We start from the raw sequence: 13350 nt of genomic DNA, 5'->3' as shown, positions 1-13350 counted from the left end.
TTTCCTCTCACTGACTTAAAAGATGATGAAAGTTGCTTATGTAAATCAATAAATTGAATCAGGCTGGTCCTGCTATGGGTTCCCCACTGTGCAGTCTCAGAGAGCCTGCTGACACTCGAGGGTGGAAATACTTAAAAGATGTTGGTATGGAAGGAGTCGAACCTGTTGTCTACCCTGCTGCATGTATGTAGTAGGAGAGTCACATTTCTGTCACTTCTACAACAACTGAACCTGGGGTGTAAAACCGTTGTTTAATACCTAAACAAAAGCAGGATGCACATCCAAATAAGCAAATGGGATGAGAACCTCAGACATGGTGACGTTGGCCTCAGTTCAAAAACACTAGAGTACAACCCCGTCTTTAAATACATAAAAAGATGTGCCTGTTCTGTTGTAGCACGTGGGACTCTGGCACATGCAGTAGGGGCTGTGCCAAGGAGCCAGGCTGGCTGTGATGACTCAGGCTGATGGGGGCATCTCTGAAGGGTTGGGCATCATCACAGGTGGCAGCCCTGCTCCATCTCACCAAGGCTTTGGAATTAACACATTGGAAAACCAGCAGTGAGGCAGGAAAGGCAGCTCAGACGAGTTGCAGCGATCTCTCCAAAGGCAGCTTCAGGTTGTGTAGCGGATCATGGTGGTGTTGGGTCAGTGAGATGACAGCTAGTCAGAGTAAAGCCACGTCCTCTTCAGGTACATGTGCTGCCCCAAAGAAGACCTCGAGCCTGCAGGGACCTTGGCTTAAACCGCTTTTGCTTTGTGCTTCAGACATGTATGTCATACTGGAGTCCTGCTGGCTTCTCCAGATCATCAGTGCCTCAGCCAGGAATGGCAGCATTCCAAGAAAAAAAGGAAATCGAGGGGGCAGGGGTTGGTAGTGGGGTGGGGTGGTAAGTTCCATTTTAAAATTGAAGTTGCAGTGTTCGCCAGAAGAGCCCTCACTTGTGTGTGATGGTAAGAATGGGTGATGCTGGAGAAATTCCGATCTTTCCTGTGGTGAAATGGAAGACTTCAGGTTATCTTCTAGGTGAAGTCTTTCTCTTACTTCATTCTGGTGTGGGTGCTAATATTGATAGGCTGGACTGACTCTGCCAGCAGTTGGTACGGGTCAGACCTCCACTGCCGGAGCAACGTCCAGACATCCTTGTGTGTTTGCATCTTCTAGTGATGTGTAACAAGCGTCAACTTCTGTGCCAGGAGCAGCTGGTTCTTGATTCAAAGTTGAGCATCTTGTAAGGCATTGGCTGACAGCTGTGGGAAGTTATGGTATATGTAAGCAATGCCAGCTGATGTGTTTTGTAAAGAAAACCTGTGAGTAACACTGTGGCACCTTATGCACTCAGAGAAGAGCCTCAGTTTTGGGTCTAGGTGAGGCTGCCAGAAGAGGTGGAGAGCCCCAGCCCATGGTTCTCAGGCACTGGGGAGTTCCTCCTTCACTCTTCTCAGCTAAGGGTCAAGGCTGAGAGCTTGGGTAAGGTCAGTTGGAGGAAAAGCTCTGTTAGGGCCCTTTTATTTTCTCAGGGCATTGGGTTGTGCTGCCAAACAGCACAGCCCGATGGATTCTTGCTTGTCCCGCTGATGCATCACAGTGTCCTTTTTCTTCTCTCTTCAGGTTATTTCCAGGATTTGTTGAACAAGTCAGAAAAGGCCCTTTATGATGCTTTTCCAAGCATGTATGGAGAATTGTACACTCAAAACATGAAGGTCTTCAAGGACTTGTACAGCGAGCTACGCCGCTATTACCGGGGCTCCAACATCAACTTGGAAGAGGCCCTCAATGAGTTCTGGACACGCTTGCTGGAGCGGCTCTTCAAGCTGATGAATCCCCAGTACCATATCACAGACGAGTACCTGGACTGCATGGTGAAACATGCAGAGCAGCACAAACCCTTCGGGGAAGTTCCCAGGGACCTGAAGGTGAAGGCAACCCGAGCCTTCATCGCGGCACGCTCCTACGCGCAGGGCTTCCTGGTGGGCAGTGACGTGGTCAGAAAGGTCTCTCAGGTATGTTCTTCCTTCTCCTCCATCCTCAGACTGGCCGGAGCCAGTCACCTGCTGCTGTCGGGGAGAAGAGGGTTTATTTCTCCTTACGTTTTCATTACAAAGCAAGCAGATACTTTTCAGTTTTATAAAACAAACTGCTTGAGGGTCACCCATTGGTGGAAGGGAGCGGATAGCCTGGACCTCTGCAGGCACTGAGAGTGCAGCAGCAGTGAGGTATAACTCACCGCAAATCAGTCTTACCTCATTTTAACCTACGCAGCAGAGCATCAAGGTGTCAGTTGCCCAGGTGGAGAAGCCATTCTGTTGCTTGCCTAGATTCCTCGCGTTTCCCTGACATGCCTCTGTATCACGCTGCCTTATTTTCCTCCGTGATGGTGACATGCTGCAGGGTGTGCAGAGTTGGCTTGCCACAAGTGTGCTGGGAATACATGCGGCGAGATGCGTTTCAGCGGTCGGTGATGGGATTGCTGTGTCTGCTTGTGTAGCCATGTATATTTGTACAGCTTCTGTGTACAGAGAGGGTGAGTTTGAGAAAGTGCATTGGGATCTTCAGGGATGAAAGGTGCTATATAAATTTAAATTAGCTTGACCGAATCCAGGGTTTCAGGAGGAAGGAAATTGGCTGTATTCGGTACTGCAGAAGCAGCCTTTCAGAGCCAGAAAAAAGTGATTGTCCTGAAACAAGATATTCAGGCTTTTCACACAGGTAACGAGGAGAAAATCCATACTAAAACATGCCTTGCATACTGCGTGTGGCGATGGCAGTCAGCAGGTATAAGAATCAGGGCATGATTAAGCTGTGAATGTAGAAATACAGAATCACAATTCATTTCCTTGGAAGGTAATGCACGGTAATGCATAGTAGAGGACAGTACTATTTGATGCAGCAAATCCAGACTTTGATCTCGGAAGAAACATTAATGTGGTAACAGTGACAAATGCTTTAATTTATCAATGTGGGACTGTGAAACTGTTCAGCTACCCAAAAGCCTTTGTACATCTCATTAACATCATACTCTCATGACACTTAAGACTGATAAAAGAGGAGAATGATGTAATTTCAGGGGGACCAAAGTAAAATATTTGTCATAAATCCTCTGAAAGTCAGAGTTTTCCAGCTCAATGTGCGTGATTCCACCTGTAGCCGAGTTTGGTGGGTACAGCAGTTTGGCAAGGCAACTGCAGTTGTGGTATCAGTGGAAGGGAAGGACCCGAGACACAGACATGCAGTATATTTTTCCCCCACCTTCATGTAGGCTTCTGACCTGTTGGTTTTGGATTCCAGTCCCCCCTTTCTGAATTCTCCTTCTGTCGGCATCGCTTATTAAACAGGATGTGGGTACACGACCAGTCATGGATCCTCCTCTTCCCTCTGCTTTCCCCAGCCCGTTCCTCCAGGACAGAGGGTCTTCCAGGATGGTCCCAACCATTCATCTCTCTCACAAGAGCCCTCCGTGGGGTTGCAGTTAACCTGGCATGTTGTTGTTATAACACAATCTGCATGAACTGAGTCGGGAAACCTCAGCAAAGCCTCCCTTAGAGCTGATTTTATAGCAAAGGCCAAAACTGCTCCATTTCCCCTGTCTTCAGGAATGGATTCGGTACTTTAGGCAAGAGGGAGTGAGAAGGCTGAGGTGGGAAATCCGTTTTATGGATGCCCTGATAGCCCTCAGCTGTGTCTGAAATAAAAGGCCTGGTTTACCCACTGTCCTTTACCAGATGTGGATTTACACTAGCACTGAACGGATGTGAAGTGCTGAGCTCGATCCACAACTGGTGGTTTGGTTTAAGTCATTTTTCATGTTGCTTTATAGTTACAACATTAGGAGAAAGTGTATAAGACTTCTATTAAGATCAGAGACTAGGATTCGACTTCCTTGTCAGCTGGCAGCAGCAGCCTTTAAAAATAACTCTTTGAGCTGAAATTTTGTACGGAGCAGCGGTGAGTGTTTTGGTCAGGAAGTCTGAGAAAATCTAATTTAAATGGACACTTAGAAATAAATTACCTAGCTTTGAGCTTCTGAAAAATTAGATTACTTCAGTTTTATTTATTTGCAAATCCCAGAAAAGCTACTGATTTCTATTAACACCCTCCTGGTTTCGGCTCTCTGACATTTCCGGTTTGGTCTTTGTCACCTGTATCCTGTCACTGCTCCAGGTCCAGTGCAGCATCCGCGCTACTGGGCGTTCCAGAGATACGGTGCTGTTGGCCAGTTTTTCTGGCTGATTTAAAATGGGGAAGAGCCTTCCCTGGCTGAGCTACAGACGGGAATTTCCTGAGGTTTCTTTAATGCCTGCTGCCTCTCCGCTGTTCCCAAGGGGTGTTGCTTCCCCAGCCTCCAGCTGCCCCATCCCACGGGAAGCCACGGCTTCAGGCAGCCCCCGGCCGGTGGCTGGTGGGCACGGAGGGGCAGGAATGGGAGCGCAGGGGCAGGAACGGGAGCGGTGTGCTGGGAGCAGGCGCTCTGCGTCCTGCTGGGGATAAATAGTTTGAGGGCAGCCGGGGAGAAAATGGCAAAACAATTTTTCATCTTTACTGCCGTCCTAGCTTTTAAGACAAAGTCACCCTGACAGGCTGCAGGCTCTGACACCAAGATCTAAAGCTTTTAACGCTGCAGTTCCTGCCACCAACCTGGCCCCACGCTGACAGCGGCGGAAGCGCTGCCATCTGCATGGCGGCTGTGGGAGGGGGCTGGGGGCACACACGTGGCTGCTGTGGCTCTTTGCAGCCCAGGCAGAGCAGTAGGGCCAGGGATGGACGTGCAGGTTGGTGCCCTGCCCTGGTACGGGGTTAGGGGTTACTGATGCGCTGTGCGTGGGTGGGGGTCTTGGGGCAGCATCTCTGTGTCCATGTTAGTTCCGTAGCTATCCTTTCAGCACAAATCGCAGGTTTTTGTTTCAGTTGCACAGTATCAAGTGCATTTTTCATCGTCTCCGTGAATTAGCAGCTACTGAAACTGCGGCAGCCACAAAATCATTAGTGAAGGGCAGACAGAAAAGGGGCTTCCCCAGGGGTGCACACCTTGTGCTGTGTGCTAGGGCAAGAGAAGTGAAGTATCCCAGTTCTGGTTAGTATCCCTTTCTTTGGTTGTGAGATGAACAGCTGCCCAAAAGGAGTCTTTGCTGCAACTCCGAGCTTCATGTGAACAGGTGAAGGCCTTGTGCTGGGGGACTTGCTGCTGCCAGCTGCTGCTCAGAGAGCCACGCTGGGCGTGAGCAATTGCCGTGTTCAGCGAGTAAAGCAAGAATGTGCTCCTATGAAACACGTGGAGTGAGTGAATTGAAACACAGCAGGGGGGGAAGCAAAACTGAGATGGTAAAAATGGCAAGGGCTGAGAGAGAAACCCTTATAAAACAAAAGCAAAATATTCTGAGAGGTGCAACATGATAAGCAGGAGTATCCTGGCTGGTTTTGTTATGTATTACTCAGATGATGATACTGCTCTGGCATCTAGGTCTTAGGTCAGGACTATTGTACAGAGCGCTGTGGGGACAGGTAGCAGGCGTGATCCTGCCTGCACCAGGGCACCCAGGAGGGGCAGGGAGGCTGTGCACGGCGCCTCGGTGGGCTCCTGCGTCTCAGCACCATACCCGTGCTGCTCCGACAGACGGGGAGGAGAGCTGCCCTGTGCCTGTCAAAAAACATCCAGAGTCCTGAAATTCCCCTTGGAGACCTGACAACCCGTGAAGCTCAAGTGAGAGTGCAGAAAAAGAAAAGAAATAATGTTCCATTTCCAAAGGCAGGGAGAAGAAGGTATTTTTCAAATTAGTTTTGCTTATTGGTCAGGAAATGAGTTATTAGGGCAGTTCTTCCTTTGCTGGACCTTCATTGCTTCTTGCTCCTGAATTTTAAGTTTCTTCATGGTAGTGAGGGGTTTGATGTGAAGCAAGACCAGCTATGTAAGGAAGAAACACTTACTTAAATAATCAATTTGAATAGTTGTTTGCATTTACTTTTCTGAGTAAATGTTCTTAAGGCTGATTCTCATTCGATTTGATGATGATTTTCTTTACTAATTATAAGAATTTTCACTAAATCCTGTATTTCATTTTACCGATGAAGGTCTTCTATCAGTATATTTTTATTTAAGCCTTATTTTTTAAACTTTTGTGTTAGTGTAAGGTCAATGGCAGCTTTCCTATTTACCATATGAGTAACTTTTAAACACATGGTGGGTCAAGCTACATATGGATGGGAACCAAATTCCAATTAAAAAGGCCCAAAAATAGAATTTTTATAGATGTTTTTCATAGTTAAGTGAATGTGCTGGACACATGGAAAATAATGTTTATCTAAACATGCTTTACATTTCCAACAAGTCAATAATATAACAAAGACAGTATGGTCCCTGGTCCTTATGTCCTTTAAGATTGCAGCCATTTCTCATACCCCACTTTTTTCCATAGCTTGCAAGGGCATAGTTGACTTCTGTCTTTGAGCTTCCAGTTGCTTTTTGGGCAAAGTAGGCATAAAATTGATCTGACTGGTTAAAATGAAGATTATAATCTTCACGCACTTACGAAACCACTGGGCTAAAACAGCTCAAGTGCAGTGAACTCCTGTCCCGTGTGCTCGGTGACACATCTCCATCCTTTCAGTGGCTTGTCTTCATTCAGAGCATCAGCAGCAAGTACATACAACTGTAAATAACATTTTATTTCATTTAAGGGTTTTCACTTTTGTAATGAAATCAAGCATTTATCTAAATTGGCCTTCTCTTGATCCTGAAAAGACAGTATTAGTGTTTGTAAATAGATGTCATGAGAATGTTGTTCCGTGGCACTGGCAAGTGGCAATATCCTTGTAGCACCACATTTATTTCCTTTTCACTGGATGATACCCACCTCTGGCTTTCGAGCTGCTCAGTTTTTATGTGGCAGAAGTGTGTGTTCTTGTGTTATGGAGATGACTTGACAGCAGGATGCCATCGTGCAGAGATTAGCTTTGCCCCAAGGAGCAATAAGGTGCCACAGTACATTATCTCTCCATCTGGGAGAAGCTCTCATCTGGGACCTGCTCCCACCAAGGGAGGTAGCATTTTTCTTCAGGGACATCATCTGTTTGCTTGCTTGGGATTTTATGAGCTTCTCACCTTCAGATAGCAGCTACCGGTACCTCTAGACAGTTCTGCTTGATAAGATGCCATCATCCACGAGTTCAGCCTCAGGTCTGGCATCCCCCTTTAAAAAAATGAGGAGAGGTAATGTGAGATGGAGTCCTGTGGGCTCTCCGTGTGGGGGACAAGCAGTGGGGAGCTGTGGGTCCCAAGGGTGCCGGCGTTCCTGGCAGGGATGCAGCTCACCACAGCCAGGTACAAACAGCAACTACAGGAGCATGCTGGGTTTTTTCCCTACTGTCATTGCCAACCACCGATGGGCCTTTCTGACGATGAGCTGGTCAGTGCCTGTGCTAAATGTTTGCTGCTGCAGACCCAGCAGCAATTCGTAGGGTGTAAAATGCCACCAGCACCCTTTACAGGTCTGGCTGTATTCAGGAGGAGGAGGACTGAAGTCCCAGGAGTTGAGAAGCCTGGGACTAGTTCCTGCAGCGGCTGCTGTGCTTGCTGCCTCCTGCCCGCACGCAGCCCCTGGCACGGCTGCCGAGACCTGCCTCACGGCTGGGCACCACGGGGTGCGCAGGGCTGGGACATGCCCTTCCTGGCTGAGATCGGTGTCACGGGTCAGTGTCACCTCTGCTGAAGGGTCTCGTGTTTGAAAGCTGTCCCTGGCCAGTTCATACGTGGGATTACATGGCTTAAAACATTTCAGATCTAAGTCCCAGTCGGGCCAATGCCCTTTGCAAACCCAGAAGCTCAGTATCCCTTTCCCCAAGCTGGCTGTGCTCCCCGAGTCACCAGCCTGCCGTCATCTGCCTCCTTGCTTTAACCACCTTGGTACAGCAGCTCCTGCAGCCCCACACACCCCCTCGCAGCCCACTGCTCTTTTCCAGCACCACTACATGTAAAGCTAGGGAGAGAATTTTGCGGTAATGTTGGAATTTGTTTGGGCAGATTCAAATCCAACTGGATGGGGAGCATGCAGTCTTGAACACATCCTGATGTATTTCACATATTTCTTTCCAGTATTTCTATCTGTTACTATGTTTAAATAACAACCCTTTGGGGATAAAAACCTATAGGTGTTCTGAACATAATAGAAATAATGCAGGCAAGCAGATATATGTCTCCCATATTTACCTGGTGGTTAAAAGTCAATTGAATCTAGTTTTCAAAGGATTGAAAATTGTACCAGCTGGAAATAACTGCCTCAGATGAACAGAGCAGGGAGTGTGTTGAATAGGCAGGTGGTGGCTTGCAGTGTTTTCCTCCAGAGGGAGAGGAGCACAACAGCAGTCTGTCTGCCCACATGAATCTTCCTCATTTTAATACCTGAAGGCAGTTAGGCGCTAGACAGGAATCTGAAAGCGCAGATCCCCCCGGTTAGCTGTGGGTCCTGCCCTCAGGTCTGGCGTCCCTTGCAGGCTGTACTGCCTTCTGGAGCCATCGTCACTGCCCGCTGGACAAGCCCTCACCACTGGCTGCAGAGGGAGACGGGGACACCTCCGCTCCCTGTTTTGCTGCACCAGTTTGGCTAGATTACCCTAGCCTTCATTTTTTTTAATGTTTGGGGGGTTTTTCTGAGTCTGCAAAATGGCCATTTGGCGGCTGGGCTGGTGGGGCTGGACCCAGGCAGTCTGTCTGGCCTCAGGCTTAACAGCAGCTCTGGTGTGCTGGAGCATGAAGGGCACGAATTTGGCATCAGCTTCCAGCCTCTGAGTCCCTCAGCCTGTGCCGAGCTGAACACAGTGAGGGGAAAGCAAGAGGGTCACCAAACTGCAGGGTCATCTGTGCCCTGCCCCTGCCACCGGACCCCGGCACAGCCACCACCCCGCACGCTGCGCCTGCACCCCGCTCGCGTTTTGATCCCTGACGGGGCTTGGGAAACGCACATGATGTATCTTGAACGATGGGCTTGGTGACACCTTACAGTCACTGTGCTCCAAGGGCTCGTGGCTGTGCATTTGTGGAAGGAAGATGCAAAATAATGACTGAAGTGATTATACAATTCATTAGACTTTGAAAGAATCATATTTCTGTCAGCCCCGCAGCTGTTTCTTTTAGAGTTTTAGTCTGAAAGATTGGAAAGCTTGGTTCATTTAACACACGTCAAGGTGCTAATTACATCAGGGCTGGCATAAACATGCACAAGGCAGCTGCTGACCATGTGGTGGAGAGAGCGGGATCTGCTCCCCGCGCCAGCTCCCCTGCGCCGGTGGAGGGCCGGGAGCACCTGCAGCTCCTGCTCCTTTCGCTGGGGAAATTGGGCGCTGACAGCCCAGCGCACAGAGCAGCCACAGCCCTGGTTTCCAGCTTGCACCCATGCAGATGCAGAGAACAACACAGCCCTGCTCTTTTTTTGGTCGTAGTATTTGAAGGTTCTTCTGTAGGAAGACTAAAAATGAAATGGTTCCCGACATGAAATTGCCACGTTTGCAGATCGCCCTGATTCCCGAGCCAGCCAGCTCCCTGGCGAAACACACCACCTGTCCTCCCAGCGCCTTGCTGTGAAGGAGTGGGCAAGGCTGGCTTTCTGAGCCCGCTCCTGGGCTCTGGGTTGTCCCACGGGCAGCTCGGCAGTGCTCCTCGCCACCCACCTGGCGGGATCTGCTCCCCTCCTTGGCCTTTTTCTTGTAGCTGCTGTTGTTCATACTGGCACCTTTATCCCAACTGTGCAATTCCAGCTGAGGGATTTGGGGTAACTGGAGTGGCTCTGAACGCCCACCTGCATTTGCAGCGCACACAGCCTGATCTGTGAATTGAAGAGCTGACCTGTTTTCTCTTATACACTACCCCAGAATGGGGTTTTCACAGCTGGCAGGAAAAACTCCCCTTACTTCTATCCCCTGCCTTTAAAATATGCGTGAGGAGGAAAGCGAGGGTGCTTGGACCTTGGCTGCAACCGTCATGTAGCTGCGTCCAGCCCCCGGAACCGGTGGAAGGCTCCAGCTGTGGGTGCGCTCTGCCCCTGGCTGCCCAGCGCACGTGCCTGCCTCTGGGATGCTGCCTGTTACCTGCTGGGTGTAAAGCCTCTGTTGGTTTGGAAACCTAAGTTAAACTGGGTTTAACTGGTGCTTCTGGAGTTTAGAATGGCTGTTCAGATGGTAAGGCCTTCTACCTGGAAAAATATAAGTGAGAGTTAGTGACACGTACATTTTGACGTGTATCTGACATGTCTGGAGGTATTTTGTGTTCACTCCAACCATCCCCGCATCTCACCAGAGCCGCAGCCAGCTCCTGCAGGTCCCTGTGCCCCCTTGGGTCTGCGCTGGTCCGCGGAGGCTGGAGCCAGGAAGGGACCAGGAGAGCGGCCGCCCAGCTGGGACATGGTCCCACTCGATGAACACCAGCGGCATGCTGCCGAGACCTCCCTGCAGCCCACCCTTACACCCCCCTTGGGCAAAACCTTTAGAGGGGACAGAGCCCACAGAACGACACCTCCACTGACAGCATTAGGGACTAGCTCAGCCTTCTCCCTCCGTCAGCCGACCTGCCTGTGTCCCCATGACAAGCCGAGGGACTGACAGCACTCCCACCAGCCTGGATTTTTCACCCAGGCCTCTTTCTCCATCCCTGAACCTCTCCCCTGTACCTAACCCTGCTTCCCCTGGGAAGCAAGGCACAGATGGCTCACAGCAGCATGGTGGGGAGTGTGCAAGGGGAGGGGGGGTAGGAAAAGTACCAGCAAGAGCTCAGCTTATTTTATTGGTGTTAAATGCCTTTCAGATGTACTTAAAGGCCCCTGAAGGCCGAGGAGTCCCATCACATTGCAGCGAGGCTACAGGTTCTCATTTGCTTTTAAGCCAGGCTTCAAAAGGAGAGCGGATTTGGGAATGGGTTTGGGGTTTTTTTCCTTGATTTTTTTTTTCTTCTTTCCCTTGTTTGAAGCCAGCACTTCAAAAGCAGCATCCGCAGCTTGGCTGCAGGTTCTGGGTGCCGAAGGAGCTGGCCACCTCGTGATGGGTGCAGGAGGAGCCCTGCCGCAGGCTGCCGGAGCGGAGCTGGGCTCAGCCCTCGCCGCTGGCCGGAGCCGCTGTGCCGTGCCCCAGAGCCGGCAGCACAGCCCCACCGCACACCATGCTGCTGCGGCACCAGCTCGGTGCTGCCACTGGTGAAACGGTTTTCCAGATGCCTGTGGCTTCCCAAAGCTCAACCTTTCTCCAGCGTTCAGGAAGCTGGCAGGGGGAGGGAGAATCATTGCTCGATCTCCTGGACATGAACGTAACTCCCAGGCGTGACGTACGGAGCTTGTCCCGGCACTGGTGCCTCTTTGGTTGCTGTTCCCCAGGGCCTTCCTCTCTGCATCCCACGCTTCGTTCTTCCATCTTTCTGGCCATCTTTTCAAGAAATAATTGGCTTGGATTAAAAAATGCTTTTTGGAGTGAGGAGGGTGTAGCAGCTTTTAGCTAAAAGAGACAAAGCACTTGTGAAAACTCAGTAAGACTTAATCATCGCTTCCATGGTCCTTCCTGTGCCCTAATGTTACTCAAGGTGTTTTGGAGGGTCTTGAATATTTTCCAAGCAGTAGGCATTAGGGTAATGGCAGAAGACACGTCTGTTCTTTGTACCTCTCTCTTTTGTGTGACTTGTCAAATGAGGTCCCAGTTCAGAAGGGTAAAAACCTCCCGCTGTTGTAGGTTCAGAGAGGTCCAGGGCCAGGCCAGGAGGCGTTGCACCTCTTTTGCATCCCTTGTGACTTGCACCAAACCTTACACTGAAAAGAGGTCTACAAATCAGCGGGTGTTGGTTGGAAAATCAACATATAACCTGGGTGGGAGCTTTCAGGGGAGAAAGAACAGATAATGGTGGGGCTGAGGGAAGTGTCCTGTGGCTCTGTGAAACTTGCTTTTTTCTGTTGAGCGTGTGTATCTGTGCAAAGAAGGGTAACTTGGGCTTAACATGCAAATCACAAGTTTGATTTGTTCTTTAAAGGCACAGAGGAAAGTTAAGAAGGCTTTTTCCCATGTTCCGGAAAAATCTATCCCGTTTTGACTAGAGCACTGCCTTGCTGCTGTGTGTCCTACAGGGACTAAAGCCCTGGCCATCCCAAACTGTTAGATGCCTTTCACGCTGAATGTTTTCTAAATTGGCTGGTGGGTGGCAAGGCACCCAGCTAGTGACTAATCCCCCAGCCCATCCTCTCAGCAAATTGCTTGCAGAAGTCATTAATTTTACTGTAATTGATTTAAACATTGCTCAGGAGGAGGAAGAATGAGGGAAACCAGCGCCACTCGGAATGCTGAGAATGACGTGTTCTCAATTTTCTGTCATATTGTCTCCACACGTGCCTGTTCTCTACTGGGTGCTGTGCAGATGCCAGTGTGGAACAGGCGAGCCCCCAGCCCAGCAGTCGCGTCGGGGGCTGTGCCGTGAGCTGCGCAGACCTGTGAGCAAGCTCCAGCTCTGTCCCAGGCATCTTTTGCTCCGGCGAAGCGCTTGCCTCCAGCAAGTCACATCTGGTTGAGTGGCTCCATCCACAAAGCATGGGCACATCAGGCTTTGGAAAGTAGCCATGGAAAAGCACAGCGCTCGGCTCTTGCTACAAGCCACAGTCACGGGATAATACCTGATGACAACCTCCTTGAAATGTCAGCGCTTATGGTGGAATGGGGCTTTTTATGAGGCAGCCACCTGTTCCCGTTGCATTATCTCATTGCTACTCAAATCAACTACTGTATCCCCAGCTGTAAAGTAGTTTTAATTAAAATTATTTATTTGTCCCCTATTTTGGCTATATCTTAGAAAATAACATATTTTCCTTATCACTTCATCGCTGGGCTTACACGTTAAGGGACCGTACCTACTGATGTCACTGGGATCAGAACAGAGCATGTGGATTTTAACTGAGCAATGGCGTAGGAACAATGTATTTTTCAGCTGGGCTTAGCTTTGTTTTGCATATTTATTTATACCTCTGACAACTGAATGAGGAGTGCCCCTGGCGCCAAGCCATACCTCTCAGTAATAATTTTTTTTCAGATCCTTGGAAAATGGCTTCCTCAATGTATTGTGCATGTTCTCTTGACATCTTAATGCAGTTTCTAGGTCACTGAGCTAAGAAAAGACTATAGGTGCCACTAAAGTTAGAGGAGAACTATGTCTCCTTAAAGGAGTACAAGTCACAGGCTGGACCAGGTTGATGGTACTTAGAGAAATCAATTATTGTCATGTACTATCCTCATGCTGTGCCAGATCATTTAAAGATGAAGAAATTATGTTAGCTTTCACTCCATCTGCAGGAGTTTGCAAGCTCCTGCTTTCAGGCCACCTGTGATGACTAGAGGACGTT

At 49.4% G+C, this 13350-nt stretch overlaps 1 protein-coding gene across 2 annotated transcripts in view; it reads left to right on the top strand.

Annotated features, from left to right (window-relative positions):
• Positions 1-13350, top strand: part of GPC1 (glypican 1) — a 222257-nt gene that overhangs the window by 189898 nt on the left and 19009 nt on the right. For both annotated transcript variants that reach the window (XM_013295100.3, XM_055817425.1), the window contains exon 3: positions 1613-2004. In XM_013295100.3, coding sequence (XP_013150554.1) covers positions 1613-2004 — 392 coding nt within the window. The remainder of the gene's footprint in view (positions 1-1612; positions 2005-13350) is intronic.

Source organism: Falco peregrinus, chromosome 12 (genome assembly GCF_023634155.1).
Source record: "Falco peregrinus isolate bFalPer1 chromosome 12, bFalPer1.pri, whole genome shotgun sequence".
NCBI lineage: Eukaryota > Metazoa > Chordata > Aves > Falconiformes > Falconidae > Falco > Falco peregrinus.
This window is presented reverse-complemented; position numbering and strand designations above follow the sequence as displayed.